The sequence below is a fragment of the Salminus brasiliensis genome, chromosome 25, assembly GCF_030463535.1.
Source record: "Salminus brasiliensis chromosome 25, fSalBra1.hap2, whole genome shotgun sequence".
NCBI lineage: Eukaryota > Metazoa > Chordata > Actinopteri > Characiformes > Bryconidae > Salminus > Salminus brasiliensis.
Genome location: NC_132902.1, coordinates 24382958 through 24399081, shown reverse-complemented (window position 1 = coordinate 24399081; position 16124 = coordinate 24382958). Strand labels below are relative to the sequence as shown.

At 43.1% G+C, this 16124-nt stretch overlaps 1 protein-coding gene across 5 annotated transcripts in view; it reads right to left on the bottom strand.

Moving 5' to 3' along the window:
• The window catches only part of apba2b (amyloid beta (A4) precursor protein-binding, family A, member 2b), a 154251-nt gene that overhangs the window by 18866 nt on the left and 119261 nt on the right, over positions 1-16124 (bottom strand). For 4 of the 5 annotated variants that reach the window (XM_072670963.1, XM_072670967.1, XM_072670964.1 and 1 more), the window contains 2 exons: positions 9207-9242; positions 3433-3519 (listed from right to left, as the gene is read on the bottom strand). In XM_072670963.1, coding sequence (XP_072527064.1) covers positions 3433-3519; positions 9207-9242 — 123 coding nt within the window. The remainder of the gene's footprint in view (positions 1-3432; positions 3520-9206; positions 9243-16124) is intronic. The other variant, XM_072670966.1, reaches the window with a different exon arrangement.

Here is a 16124-nt window from a genome sequence, read left to right as displayed (position 1 = left end):
GATTGCATTCAGCGAAAAGAGCTTGAGCGAGGTCACCCCACCTTATTATGCCTGTCCCCAACTCATCCCAGTGTTGGATAGAGCACCACCATCATTCTGCTTTTGTCATTGGGACATATGGGGATGGGTGGAGCTACACAGCATAGTGCAAACAGGCCAGCAGAGGCACTAGAGCCGTGGTTGCTACACCTTTGAGAGACGCTGTGCTGTCTTTGGTGCTTATCTTAAGACTCTTTTCTTTTCATTAGTTTTTTTTTTTCTTAGGAAAGCTTTTGTGAATCCAGCCCCAGGTGTCTACCCACCTGGGCACATACAGTATCAGCATATTCGTATCTATAGATAGTTAATGAGCTGTTATACTGCTTGCGTAAGCCTGAGGGCTGTCAGGAACGCACAGATGTAAACAAAGAAAAATGTGCAGCAGTGTTTAGTCTAAAGGCCAGTAAAAGAGAACGAGGCTGCAGGCAGGCCGAGCGCTCCGTCACTGCCGCTGCAGCGCTATTCTCCCGTGTGGTGTTAAAGGAAACACACAGAGACACTGCATTGCAGTACATACACACTGTGTCCGTGCCAGCCTGCCCACACACTGCTGTTCAGTTAGACTGAGAGCCTACACACACACACACACATGCACTTAGACAAACATAAGTATATATAAACACACATATAATGAGACAAAAACATACACACATACCTCCCACACATGTAAAAGGTCATACATCGATGCAGGTGAACACACACACACACACACACACACATTTATGCGTGCACACACCCAGTGATTCTGCTCATTAACAGCTCTCTGGATGTAATGGACATGAACAAGCTCAGTGTGAGACCAGACCATATGCCTATAATAACACTGCCAGCGGAGCTTACAAACCTGACAGGCCTCACCTTCCAGCTCACAAGCCGAGGCCTGACATTTTATACTGTATGAGACACAGCGCCCTCTGGAATTACTGCCACTGTTTTCCTTGGATAATTTGACCTTTGAAGTGACTGATAAAAAAAAGCACTGCTGAAGGAATCTGTAAGGAATCTGACGGGTCAATCTGGCATTAAATAAAGCATCTGTGTAATTTCCCCAAGTCAACACAGATAGCCCAGACTGAAAGGTCCCTACAAACACACGTTAACACCACAGAACACGTTCAACAACAATAACACCCCGACACACAGACATGCCACAGAGCAGATTCTGTTATCCCGGAGGCAAGATGTGCCCTGGAACAGGACTGCTATCGCTAAAGGAGCACACACACACACACAATGTAGATTCATACTGGATTTAACTCAGTAAACATCCATATTCATACTGGATAAAAATCATTCTGTATTTTTGACTGTCAGACCATGAAAACTACAAACACACACACACACACTGCAGATTCATACTGGATTAAATTCGCTCTACAGGTCATTAATTGGACTCCAAAAACTACACACACACACTGCAGATTCATACTGGATTAAATTCGCTCTACAGGTCATTAATTGGACTCCAAAAACTACACACACACTGCAGATTCATACTGGATTAAAAACATACTGCAATTATAATTCCCAGACTGTAGAAAATGTCACACACAGCAGATTCATACTGGATTAACAAAAAATCCATATTCATATTGGATTAAAATCATTCTGTATATTCGACTGACAGACCATGAAACCCATACACACACCGCAGATTCATACTGGACTAAATTCACTCTACAGGTCATTAATTGGACTCCAAAAACTACACACACACTGCAGATTCATACTGGATTAAAAACATACTGCAATTATAATTCCCAGACTGTAGAAAATGTCACACACAGCAGATTCATACTGGATTAACAAAAAATCCATATTCATATTGGATTAAAATCATTCTGTATATTCGACTGACAGACCATGAAACCCATACACACAACGCAGATTCATACTGGACTAAATTCACTCTACAGGTCATTAATTGGACTCCAAAAACTACACACACACTGCAGATTCATACTGGATTAAAAACATACTGCAATTATAATTCTCAGACTGTAGAAAACTTCACACACAGCAGATTCATACTGGATTTAACTTACTAAAAATCCATATTCATACTGGATTAAAATCATTCTGTATATTCGATTGACAGACCATGAAACCCATACACACACTCCAGATTCATACTGGATTAAATTCGCTCTACAGATCATTAATTGAACTTTAAAAACTATATACACACTGCAGATTCATACTGGATTAAAAATATACTACAATTATAATTCTCTGACTGTAAAAAACTTCACACTGGATAAAATTCGCTCTCCAGTTCAGTAATTGGACTGTAAAACCTATTCATACTGGATTAAAATTCTGTATTTCTGACTGTCAGATCATGAAACCCATACACACACACACACACACACACACACACACACACACACACTGCAGATTCATACTGGACTAAATTCGTTCTACATTTCTCTACAATTGCACTCTAAAATCTATACACTGCAGATTCACACTGGATTAAAATCAGTCTACAATTATTACTGTGAGACTGTAAAACCTACAGAATTACACTGGATTATAATCACTCTGCAGTAACTAAGACCTACACACACACACTGCAGATTCATACTGGATCTAAACTGCTACACACCTATTACTGTCAGGCTGTTAATCCATATTCATATTAAATTATAATCATTCTGCATTTATTACTGTCAGACGGAGGAAACTCCTCACACTGCAGATTCATACTGGAGAAATAATCACACCTCTCTGTATACACATCTTTAATTCCATCATTTTTTCAATTTCTTTCAACTATAAGAGCTCTCGTTCTCGTGCAGATGTACCGACCAGACCGAAGGAGTCCATCAGTACACTCTCCACACCACATCTATAATTCATTCGCTCATTCCTCCAGCCTGCTTCTGATGCCACAGAGATCATTCAGGATTGCATTGTGATTACATCAATATGTGAGAGGGTTTTTAACAGGCTGCAGCAATGCTCAACCATCAACAGACGATCTGGAGGATGCAGGATTAAAGTTCAGCTCTAATCTCCCTGTAGATTACGTCTGCCGAGGATTATTCTAATATTATTTCACGAGTATTTCAGGGTCCTGTGAGGTCAAGTAAACATATGACGTCATACCAGTAAAAACAACAACGTCTCTCTGATCTTAAAGCGTAAAACAGGGGGAATAAATAAATCACATGATTTGGCTTCGTACCTCTGCCTGCTTTAATTCTGTCGGTTTTCTCTGAATGGTGCTTTTCTGAGCTGTGATAATTAATTGCCGAGGCCGGAATCCAACATGTTTGGCATTTTAATTAGTTCATTTGTCTCCCGTCGTAACGACTTGCCGGCACTTAAGAGGAATTTTCACTGAATTATTTATTCAAACATTGCAATTTCCTCCCTCCGCCTGCATACCTGTGTGTCTGCGTTGAGGACTTTGATCCGCTGGGTGGAGATGAAGAGGTCAACTTCAGTCAACGTCTGGGTGTCTCCATCAGGACTCTACAGAGAAACATATAGAGAGAACATATATGAGTTGGAGCGCCCCCTAGTGGCACACAGTAGTACTTCTGTATCTTCATTACTTCTCACAAAGGCCCACAGGGGGGCTGTAGACATTAGCCACTGTTGCTCCATGGCCTCTGTCAAAAGCACTCCTAATGTTTATTCATAAATCAGAGGCTAACGCAGGCTGGGCCGCAAGGGGGGCGGCGCATATGCTTATCCAGTTAATTACGCTACTAATAGTCCAAACAGGAAATAAAAAAAAAGCAACACAAACCAATGCAGTCATGAGTGGATGGGGTTCAAATCTTTGTAAAAGATTACTTTCAGCTTAAAGGATCAGTTCAGTGAAAAGTCCAACGAACATGATTGAGCACTGAGCCCTATATGCAGTCGATTGATGAAATGGTAAGTATCTGACATGTGCTTCTTTCATTTACAATGGGAGATGATTGGCTAACAGTGCTAACAAACACTGGACTAACAAACACGCCCAAAAACTCTACAAATCTCCCCACCCCGTCTCTCAAAACCCATCCAGATCTTCATTTTTTTGGCAAATCGATGTAGTTTAGAAGACGGCGGCCTATAAACATTTACATTATATTTACATTTAAGGCATTTAGCAGACGCTCTTCTCCAGAGCGACTTACAAAGTGCTTTGCTGTTTACCCAAGAAAAACCTCAGCTAGTTAGAATAGACTAATAATTCAAAGATCCTCTAAGCTTAGACTCTACTAAACACAAGACAATAAGGTGACCATAGTACTCTGCTATTCGTCCAAGTCCTCTCAGAAGAGGAGGGTCTTCAGTCTGGGTTTGAAGACAGTGAGCGTTAGACTCTGCTGTTCGGACACTCAGGGGAAGCTCGTTCCACCACTTCGGTGCAGGACAGAAAAAAGCCTGGACGCTCGTCTTCTGTGGATTTTGAGGGATGGCGGGTCGAGCTGAGCCGTACTTGAAGCTCGAAGGGCTCTACGTGCGGATCGGCTTTTGACCATCGCCATCAAGTACGGAGGGGCTGGCTGGTCCGTTCTTGGCTTTGTAGGCCAGCGTCAGGGGTTTGAATCTGATGACCTGGGCAGCAGCTACAGGAAGCCAGTGAAGAGAACGCAGCAGAGGAGTGACATGGCTAAACACACACCTCGGTATCACCTGGTCCAGTTTGAAAGCGGGATAGAAGGCTCTATCTAAGCCAATCAGCAGAATTTTAGCTAATCATTAAAAAAATGTTTATGCAGCTGTTTGATAGAACACTGAAGCAAATAAATGAATGCTTCGGCATGTATTTACCTAGGTGAGATACGTGGTGACGGTCTACAACCAGTGTTCGTTAGCAATGTTAGCCTAGCATCTCTCGTTGTAAACTAAATAAGCACATATCAAACATGTCTCGGCTGATCATCTGAATCCGGGACAGTGACGAATCAAGGTCATTCAATTTTCCACTCAACTTCTGCTTTAATGAATGAATGAAATCATCTTAATTCTTAAATCTTAACTGAAATGTCTAATATTTTTATTTTTTAAATGTTGTAGGAATACGGACAGGCTAGAGATATGCTAGTGCATCTCAAAAACTTTAAATATCGTGAAAACTTCATTTATGTTCATAATTTAATGTAAAAAGTTGAACTCTATTTTATTTTAATTGCATTTAAAGTGAAATATTTCAAGCCTTATTTGTTTTTCTTTGTTGATCTGTTCAATTAGGAATGTAATCAACCTTGAAATTGAATATTCTAATAATTTGAGATATTAGATTTCAGATTGTCATGAACTATATGCCGTTCTAATCAAAATTAAAGCAAAAAAAGACTGAAATATCTCACTTTATGTGTAATAAATATAAAATGTAAGTTTCTGAATGAAGTTATTACATCAAAAGAAAGATGCACTAGAACTTGCAGTTAACTATGCAGGTTTGCATACGGGTACAAATGATGGCTGCCTCGCCTGTCCTGCGTCCGTTTAGTTTACGTCGGCTGTGAAATGACGCCCTCAGAAATGAGCCCTATGCACACACCAGGTGCAGTACACACACACAACCTTTAGGGGCAGTCCCAGTTTTTCCTGGCAGAAAGTTTTGAAGAAAGCCTGAGTGACTAAGCCTGCAATTACCCACGTCTGCATGATGTGTCCTTGCCGCTACAGCGCGACAAACATGCTGGTCAGAACTGCTGGCGAGAGATCAGCGTCATCCCCATTAACCAAAGGCTAATCTCCTCGAGTGTGGCCATGTTTACACTGGCTGTGTCCGAAAGGTAAGAACTGCTACCTGCTCAGCCTGTATTCCAAGCAGGAGGGTATGGAGTCACGTCCCAATCGCATGTCATGTCCCAATGCTGCCTGCTAAGGTACCTTCACCATGGCGATTTGTGAAGGCAGTGTAGAGGAAGCTCTGCGTTCACGCCGGCTCGTCCAGAGAGAGACGGCAACATGGCAGAAGCGAGAAAGCAATCTGTACAAATGTGAGTTAATTATAATCGTTAACATTTTAATTCTGACGAGATATTGACCTGTAGTATCCTGGCAACAGCATGATGCAACTCAGTTGTCTGTCAGTTACCTTCATCAAAATGCTGCCTTCTAAGGTACTGACTTGTGAGATAGCATCGAGGCAGCTGCCTTACATTTCAGACACAGCTATTATGCAAATCTGAACGTTCGTTATAATCACTGTTCTCAGGTCTGCCCTCTAGTGGAAGCCTCCAGTAACAATTATGGCATTTAGCTGACGCTCTTATCCAAGGTGACTCGCATAACAGAGGCGGGGCAATGCAGTATTGGGAGTCTTGCCCAAGGACTCTTATTTAGTGTAAAGCAGCATAGTCACCCAGACTAGGAATCGAACCCCAGTTTTCCAAATGGTGTGGTAGCTCACTGGCTTTTAGTGGTGTTCTCTGTTCCCTACACCAAGCACAGTAACAAGCATTGCACATAGGCATAAGTATGTGGACAGTTAAGTTCACGAAGCTGCCGGTTGTCTATGCAAACGCTTGGCCGAACAGCAAGCATATCTCTAGCCTGAAACTGTTTAACTGATGTTTTAGGTCATTTTATTGAGATAATCCATCCTATTATACCAGCAGATAGTTTTGCTAATTTAAGAAATGGTGCTTACCAATAAAATAAGGCCATCTTTTCTAGATACAATGATTTAAAATAAGTAAAATGTATAGAATAATATTCTTTTACTGAGAAAAAACTACAAATATCAAAAATTAGCCCAGATTTAAAGATTTAAGATGATTTCAGATGCTAAGTATTAATTTTTTTTATAAGACTTTGTTTTTGTGCTGTTTGCAGAAGCCTCTATTAAATCCTGAGTGTATGCTTAAATATGCCTTAGTTCAACCATACATGCTAACGGTGCTAACAATGAAAGGAAGCATGATGCAATTTGAATAATTCAATTATGCTAATTGGTGGCCATTTGCTTTCATGCATTGTTAGCATTATTAACTGAACCATTCCTTGAAGTGAATGCAGGGAATTAACTGAAAAAAAAATAAACAAATGAATAAATAAACTAAACTGCCATCTGTGCAGAGCGGAGCCGAGCGGAGCCAAGTGGCACGAGCAAACGAATCAGAAATGACTGGCAGGCTTGAGTGTTTGCGTGAGGGAGAAAGAGAGCGAGTGAGATGTGGATGGACATGGAGGACGTGTGATGCAGGGTGATGCAGCGCTGGTACCAGCGAACGGTTGGTGCTATATTAAGTCATCACCAGCTGCCCGCTGCCTGCCGGTGACAATCACTCTGACAGGACATGTTTTTGTGCCCTCTTCACTGCTGACCTTGGTGGGTTGACTGCTGACAGGCACATTCAGCAGCACAACAAGGCGTTTCTTGTCTATTAATAATAATAATAGAATCGTTGTAAAGGCTGTTAGGAGAGTCAGGCTCTCATCAGAGTCAGGCTCTCTATTATTCAGTTAATAATAATGAAGATAGAGCTCCTGTATAAGCACCGTCTATACGCTGTGGTCAGATTCATTTAAAAAGTAGTCCACCATTACTATCAGTGAGTCTCCCCCTGTAATCATGCACATTACGGGGTGGACGACAAGGACGTGGAGGCGGGGCTTAGAAGCGAGCTAATCAGAGGCTTTTGTGCTTCGCTAGTCACAGCGGCAACTAGCGAGAGCTTCAACATTTGGAAGGGCCTCTATCAGGGGGCAGTGGTGGTTCAGCGGTTAGAGCTCTGGGTTATTGATGATAGGGTTGTGGGTTCGATACCTGGGCTCTGCAAGCTGCCACTATTATTGGGCCCTTGAGCAAGGCCCTTCACCCTCTCTGCTCCCTGGGCAGTGTGAATATGTGTATATGCTTGTCTTGTCTATTTCACCATCTGCTGCCACTAGGAGGCACACTAGCTAGGTTTGTAGATAATGTAATCTTCGCTGTCATGTGAAAATCTTGTATCTCCATTTGTGGTGTTTTTTACTTTTTGACCTAACGGGAATCTGACCGTTGTTTTTTTTTCTGTTTCAGAATTTCAAGATGAATGGGCCAATAGAAATGCTCCAAAATGACCTTGAGTTAAATGTTTTCCTTCTCCTGTAAATGTGATGTTTTTATCCGACAGTGACGATAATATATATATATATATATATATATATATATATATATTATCATTTGTTTATCATGTAAAGCCAGCCAACGCCTTTTTGATATGCTTGGAAGAAACTGCCAGGTCCCCGGGTTCACTGGACCAGCTAAGAGAGCGGAGAGAGCGCAATCTACACACCCGGAGAGAGGAGGCCAATTGTGCTCTCTCAGACTTTGGTCGCTGATGGCAAAGCACCACGGCTCGGTATTCGAACTTGTGACCCCCCGGGTAGCGCATTAGACCACTGAGACCACATTAGACCATATTAAATATTTGTATTTGCTATAGTATTTATTATAGTAAATATTTTATTTACATTTCATAATCTTCCAAAGTAATAAGGTGATCAATCCGGTCTTAAATGTTGGTGGGGAGTAAGAGCCAGCAGGTCAGACCACAGATAATTAACATATATCAGATTTAAAGCAGTATTAGGCACCTGGGCTCTCTCTACAGGTGTGGAGTATAATTCACTTTTACTCCACTGCTGACAATACAAATCATGCTATGAGCGCCTCCTCGTGGATTTCTGGACAAGCTGAGAAATCCTCAGAAAGCATGTGGACTGAGGCGGTAGAGTAATACTACAGGATTCTACACTAATATGACTGGAGATCGCTTCACCAGAGCTCGATAGTGCATATGGACTAGCACGGGTTCCGGACCAGATTGGGAATGACGGAGACGCCACTCTCCCTGTTACAGTAAGTGGAGAATCGGGATGATTTTGAAGGTTATTTTAAGGATAGTGTTGCAGCATTTAAATTCGCAGACCCAGACAAACACCCAGACATCAGGGAAAAACTTAAGTACGGACGGCCTTAAAATTCGAACCACATCTAAATCTCAAACCAGGCCGAATCATACACTAAAGGCCCTCTGCGGTTTCCCTTTCTCTCTCATTCACGCCAGCCAAAGGAAAAGATGAAGGTGGTTTGGGATGACTGCTGGTGTTGACAGTTGTAGGATGACTGACAGACAAAAGACGAGCAGTGAGAGGGAGGTGGAACCGGAGGACGTTCCTCTTGTTCAATGGTTTGTGTCTTTTAAAGCATCAGTTTTACACACCGCCTTTTTCTTGATTTTGGCTGCCTTCTGAACTCTCTGCGAGGCGTTGGGGCAGGAGGGCAGGACAGGGGTCGTCACACACAGGAGCGGCAGGAGGTTAAAGAAAGCAAAGAAACACATTACAACAAATAAACAGAAAAACAGCCAAACATCAGGTCTGCCATCACTGCTCCATAAAGAGGCGTGATCGCACAGCTGTGTTCTGTCCACACTGGAACCAAACAGCAATTAGAACGTCATCATAATTGCTCTTTTGCTCTCATATAGACACACAGTAAATCACATGGCATGCAGATATGAGTTTGATATAATAATATTAGGGATGCAGGATGATATCGGACTTATCGATTCATAATTGCTTTCAAAAATGATCAGCATATGATCGATTTGGCTGATACTTTAAACCGATATGATGATTAAAATTATTTATTAAACTCCAGACAAGCGGAATGTTAGATGATGCGGGCAGTGGTGGCGGCTCAGCGGTTTAGGCACCGGGCTATTGATGACAGGGTTGTGGGTTCGATACCTGGGCTTGAGTAAGGCCCTCTCTGGCTACCCCTCTTTCTGTCACTGTGTGTGTTTCCTCACTTGTGTGTGTGTGTGTGTTCACTGCATGGATGGGCTAAAGGTAGAGGCAAATTCCAAAAATCAATGGTATATATGGTTGTCTTGATTACACTCTTAGAAATAAGGGTGCTACAAAGGGTTCTTTGAGCGGGCCCACAGAAGAACCATTTGTGGTTCCATTAAGAAGCATTTTAATAAAATAAACATGTCTATGTTTAATGAGGTCGAGGGAAAGATTATTTACTAATTCACAGGTTCTATAAACTCTCACAGCTCTGGTTCCTAGTGGAACCAACATGGTTATTCTGTGGAGTCACTTAAAACATCAAAGCCAATCCAATTTATTAGTATATCGCTTTTTACAACTGCCGTCGTCACAAAGCAGCTTTCCAGGAATCAGTAAGAGAACAGAAGATCGACAAATCATGAAAACTTTAAAAGAAGAACTCCCTCAGAGCTGGAGGAAGAAACCTTGAGAGGAACAAGGACTCACAAGGCGGAACCGACCCATCAGAACTCCTCAGATCAGAACTATTTATTAATTATTGATAAAAGTCACCGAACCACCTAAACTGTTCTTCTGCTCAGATGTGCTGAAATCTAAAATATAAGTAATCATATAATCATAGCAGTGATGGGCAGAGGAATGAGAGTAATGATGGTTAATGGTGGTAATTATAATAATAATAATAATAATAATAATAGTGGCAGACACATTAGGCAGTTAGCAGTGGCAGGGCGATGGGCAGCTGGTCTGATGCGGGTGAAGGGGAGCCCAGTGATCAGTCTTCAATCGGGTCAGGCCGGATAAGTGGGCAGTCATTAACTCAGAGAAAGAACGCCTTGTAGCACCTTTTTACTACAAGATGAACTAAAATATGTGCCCTGCTTTCATCTTACTGTATTACGTCTCTGTCATGCAAAAAAACGCAACTTTACAGCAGAAGGAAAAACACTTCCAAGCTTTCAATGGAAGTCAATGTAGAAAGAGTTCATTCAAGTCATTCTGGAGCATTTCTGTGGGTCCAATAGTCAGGAAATTGTCGCAAAATGTAAAGAACAACTGTCAGATTTATATTACGTCAAAAAGTGAAAGACGGTAACGATAGACAAGGTTTTGGCATGACTTGTAACTACAGAAATACCTGCTCTGGTTATTATTATTGATAGATCCGTAATTTCATATATATCAGATACTGGCATCAGCCCACAATTCCCATATCCCTGCATCCCTAAATAAGACAAAGGGGGGAAATCGAAGGTTTTTGAAGGTGGTGCAAAGAAGACATTTGATCCAAACGTCTGACACACACTGGTTTCAACAACCTCACTGCAATACTCGGAACTCAACTGGACACTTTATTAGAAACCCCTCCCACCTTTCTGGTGTGCAGTTAGAGACCGTGGACAGTGAGTGGAAGCACAGGGTAAGGGGGTTCTAATAAAGTGGCCAGTGAGTGGAAGCAAAAGGTACAGGTGTTTCTAATAAAGTGGCCAGTGAGTGGAAGCACAGGGTAGGGGTTTCTAATAAGGTGGCCAGTTAGTGGAAGCACAAGGTAGGTGTTTCTAATAAAGTGGCCAGTGAGAGGATGCACAGGGTAGGGGTTTCTAATAAAGTGGCCAGTGAGTGGAAGCACAGGGTGGGGTTTCTAATAAAGTGGCCAGTGAGAGGAAGCACAGGGTAGGGGTTTCTAATAAAGTGGCCAGTGAGAGGAAGCACAGGGTAGGGGTTTCTAATAAGGTGGCCAGTTAGTGGAAGCACAGGGTGGGGTTTCTAATAAAGTGGTCAGTGAGAGGAAGCACAGGGTAGGGGTTTCTAATAAAGTGGCCAGTGAGAGGAAGCACAGGGTAGGGGTTTCTAATAAGGTGGCCAGTGAGTGGAAGCACAAGGTAGGGATTTCTAATAAAGTGGCCAGTGAGAGGAAGCACAGGGTAGGGGTTTCTAATAAAGTGGCCAGTGAGTGGAAGCACAGGGTAGGGGTTTCTGATAAAGTGGCCAATGAGTGGATGCTTAAGGTAGGGGTTTCTAATAAAGTGGCCAGTGAGTGGAAGCACAAGGTAGGTGTTTCTAATAAAGTGGCCAGTGAGTGGAAGCACAGGGTAGGGATTTCTAATAAAGTGGCCAGTGAGAGGAAGCACAGGGTAGGGGTTTCTAATAAAGTGGCCAGTGAGTGGAAGCACAGGGTAGGGGTTTCTAATAAAGTGGCCAGTGAGAGGAAGCACATGGTAGGTGTTTCTAATAAAGTGGCCAGTTAGTGGAAGCACAGGGTAGGGGTTTCTAATAATGTGGTCAGTGAGTGGAAGCACAGGGTAGGGGTTTCTAATAAAGTGGCCAGTGAGTGGAAGCACAAGGTAGGTGTTTCTAATAATGTGGTCAGTGAGTGGAAGCACAGGGTAGGGGTTTCTAATAAAGTGGCCAGTGAGAGGAAGCACAGGGTAGGGGTTTCTAATAAGGTGGCCAGTTAGTGGATACACAGGGTAGGGGTTTCTAATAATGTGGCCAGTAAGTGGAAGCAAAAGGTACAGGTGTTTCTAATAAAGTGGCCAGCATATGTGTTTTTCAGACAGCAAGCTGTGTTTGTTGAAGATGTAGATGCAATTCAGAGATTTCCCCAGGTTTCCACCAAGACATCTCTCAGTTCATGGAGGAGATATAAAATTGAAAAACAGAGACACACACACACACACACACACACACACACACACACACAGAGATCTCCTCAGTGTTCATAACTGGAGCATTTCTGCTTGATAACACAACCTGAACTCAATGAACAGCCTGATGTATTAATGATGAGACCCACAGGAAACAGTACGCACACACACACACAAGCACTTGTTTTCATGTCTTTGCGGGGTGTTTCCATGTGCTCCTGTATTTCTCTTTTACCTTTTCTAATGAAAAGTGCAGTTTATAGGGATTGGGGGGAGGGGTTATCATTCAGGTGACACACACACACACACACACACACACACACACACACACACATAAATGTGTGGAGCCCAAATCTCTCTCTCCACACCCACACGTTCACTCCTCTCAGAGTTAGCATTTCTGCCTGAGGGCACCCCCCCTCCTCTATTTCTCTCTGTTTAGAACAGGCCATGACCCTGTATCTCTCTCTCGCTCTGTCTCTCTCTCTCTCTCTTTCTTGGTCTCACAGTCTTTGTCTCTCTCTCTCGCTCACTGTTTAGCATAGGTTATGGCCCTGCCTCTCTTTCTTACTCCTGTCCACTGTGCTGTGTTCTGACCTCCGGTTGGCTGCTGGATAAAAGCAGCTCCATCTGCTCTCTTTATTCAGATCAGACAAACAGCACAACAGCCTTCAGCTCCTAAACACCTACACGAGTCCTCCAGATCCAGAGTCTTCCTCACTGCCACCTTCAACTCTCTCCATCTCCATCAGTCACAATATGCACTTTAAAATATAAATGTTTATATAAATATTCATTTATATGTAAAAAAGTACATGTATACACCTGCTCATTCACTGTTTCATCTGAAATCAAGGGTATTAAAAAGTGTTTATCCTGCTTTTGTTGGAGTAACTGTCTCTACTGGCTCCACAGCTCAATGCTGGGTGGGGGGGGGTGGCGGCTATATACCCCTCTAGCCCATGCCTGGCATTATTAGGCAGCATGATGCCCATAGGTTCATGTTTTCTGCTCTAGAGAGTCCTATTCTATTGGCAGTACTTCTCTACAGGGACTAGAAAAGCTGTGTGTGTATTTGCACATCTGTGTCAGCAACAAGTGCAACTTAAAGTAGCTGAATGCATTCATTAGAAGGGGTGTCCACAAACTTTTGGACAACCTTTTTATCTTTTTTGTTTGCTAAAACAAAAAGGAATGAATTATATGAGAAAGGAAAAAAGGGAGAGAGAGGTAAAAGAAATGGTCAAGAAAAAGAGAGAGGGAGAGAGAGACAGAGAGAGAGAGAGAGAGAGAGAGAGAGAGAGAGAGAGAGAGAGAGAGAGGGGGGTAAAGGCAATGGACTAGAAAAGAGAGAGGGGGGGAGAGAGAGAGAAAGAGGGGGTAAAAGGAATGGACTGGTCAGGAGAGAGAGGGGGGGTAAAAGGAAAGAGAGGTAGAAAGAGGGGAGAGGGATGAGAAAGAGTAAGGCAGTAAAGGAATGGACTGGTCAGGAGAGAGAGAGAGAGAGAGAGAGAGAGGGGTAAAAGGAATGGACTGGTCAGGAGAGAGAGAGAGGGGGGGTAAAAGGAATGGACTGGTCAGGAGAGAGAGAGAGAGAGAGGGGTAAAAGGAATGGACTGGTCAGGAGAGAGAGGGGGGGTAAAAGGAAAGAGAGGTAGAAAGAGGGGAGAGGGATGAGAAAGAGTAAGGCAGTTAGAAGGAGGAGGAGGAGGAGGAGGAGGGATATAGAGAAAGAGAGCTGGATGAGAGAGGAATGAGAGAGATGAAAAGAGATGGTCGAGCGAGATAAGGGAGATGAGAAGAGTGGGCGATGAGTGTTGTATAAATACTGCATCAGCGTCGGCTGGAGGGAAGAGAACCACCTCACTGAAACATTCATCTTCAGCTCCAGCAGATGAAGATCCACTTCCCTGGTCGAAACACAATAGAAGGCCTGTTTGTGTGGAGCTTTAGCAGAGTACGAGTGAGTGTGTGTGTGTGTGTGTGTGTGTGTGTGTGTGTGTGTGTATGCTGCAGTGTGGATGCTTTGCTGGGTAGGAAGAACACATACACTTACATCACACACTACTCTTTCAGCTACACACTGTGACACACTGTCTTCACTCACAGAGACAGAGAGAGAGAGCGAGAGAGAGAGAGAGCAGTTGCCATGGTTTCATTCTGAATGGCTTTTAATGGCAGAGGGTAAGAATGCCAAATTTGCAGATTCAAGCCCAGCGCGAGAGTTTTACTTTTACAGAGCCATGTGTGTGACTGCGGTTAGGATTAGCGTTAGTGACTCAGTGACTCCCCAGTTCTGTTCATTTTGTTTAACCGATTGATTATTAAATGTTTTTGGACTGGTCAGTAAGTGTTTATCTGCTCAGTAAATCACTGATATTAGAATAAACACTAATAATAACACTCCTACAGAAAGTGGTGGTGGTTCTCCATCACTGTGTTCATCATTAGAATATCTCCAAAGTTCTCCTCTCTCATGGAGTCTAGTATTATTTAGAGTTCTCCTCAGATCAACACCTGGTTTGGTGGTAAATCAGGGCTTAATGATGGTAAATCAGGTGAGCTGCTGCTGCTGATGCTGCTGATGGAGTTGAACACATCCTCCACGCTGTGCTGGCTGGACTGGGGGGCGTCCAGGAGAAACCTGGAGGAACCAAGCTCTGTTTTTCAGACTAGCTCACCGACAAGATCTCACTACTTTCTTTCTTCAGAATGAGAAGCTCTTGTTTCTCCTTTTTACTGGATTTATCTTCACCTGCTTTATCAGTTCTGATCAGAGCCAGTAATAGATAACCTGGTTTCCAAAAGGCAGAATTAGTGCATTCATTTTTTACTATATGTATATGAATATGTATGAAATTCTTCTATTGTATTATATGTGTGTGTGAGGGGGGTGGGGGCTTCATCTGGCTGCCCACCCATCATTAAACTGCACTACAGCTACCAGCTATCTACACACCCTCATATGGAAACACCTCAGCTCACAAAGACAGGAATACAAGTTCGTGTGTGTGTGTGTGTGTGTGTGTTTTTGGTGTTTGCCTGACTCACACACACGTACAGCACTGCTTCTGCTGTATTGACTCTTATACACACCCCTACAGTCTCTGCCCTCTCCACAGGTGTGTGTGTGTGTGTCTCTAACGCACAGCTGCAGCCCTAGACTCCCAACCCTCGCCACATATGTGTGTTTCTAAAACGAGACTCTGGTTTGCAGACCACCGCTGCTCACTTCATGCAAAATTAACCCACATCCGCACGCCATCCGGAAACAGAGCCGGGATGAGAGAAGGCGGATTATAGAGGAGTACTGGAACCTGTACAGCAGCCTGGTTCTGCGGAAGCTCCACTTTTAGAGGCTCTTTTATGACAGCAGTCAGGCTGGAGGGACCTTCAGGAACGCTAGCAGAGCTGACGCTGAAGTTCGCCACTGTGGGGCTTGCTCACTTGCATTTCAATTGCCTGCTCTCATTTCTCGCTGTTGAAATGCAAGAGGGAGCCTCGATACTCGCTTCACTGTGAACCTAAAGGCATGCTTCAGCGTTTTTTTTTTTTCTCAACCAAAGCTCAATCTGCCTTATCTGTGGCGCATGGGTGATTAGCAAAGATAGTCATCTGGTGACACTTTGCTGTATTTAGAAAAGAAGAGAAAACCTGGTGACTTGAAACTATGTAATAATTCGCGATGGACCC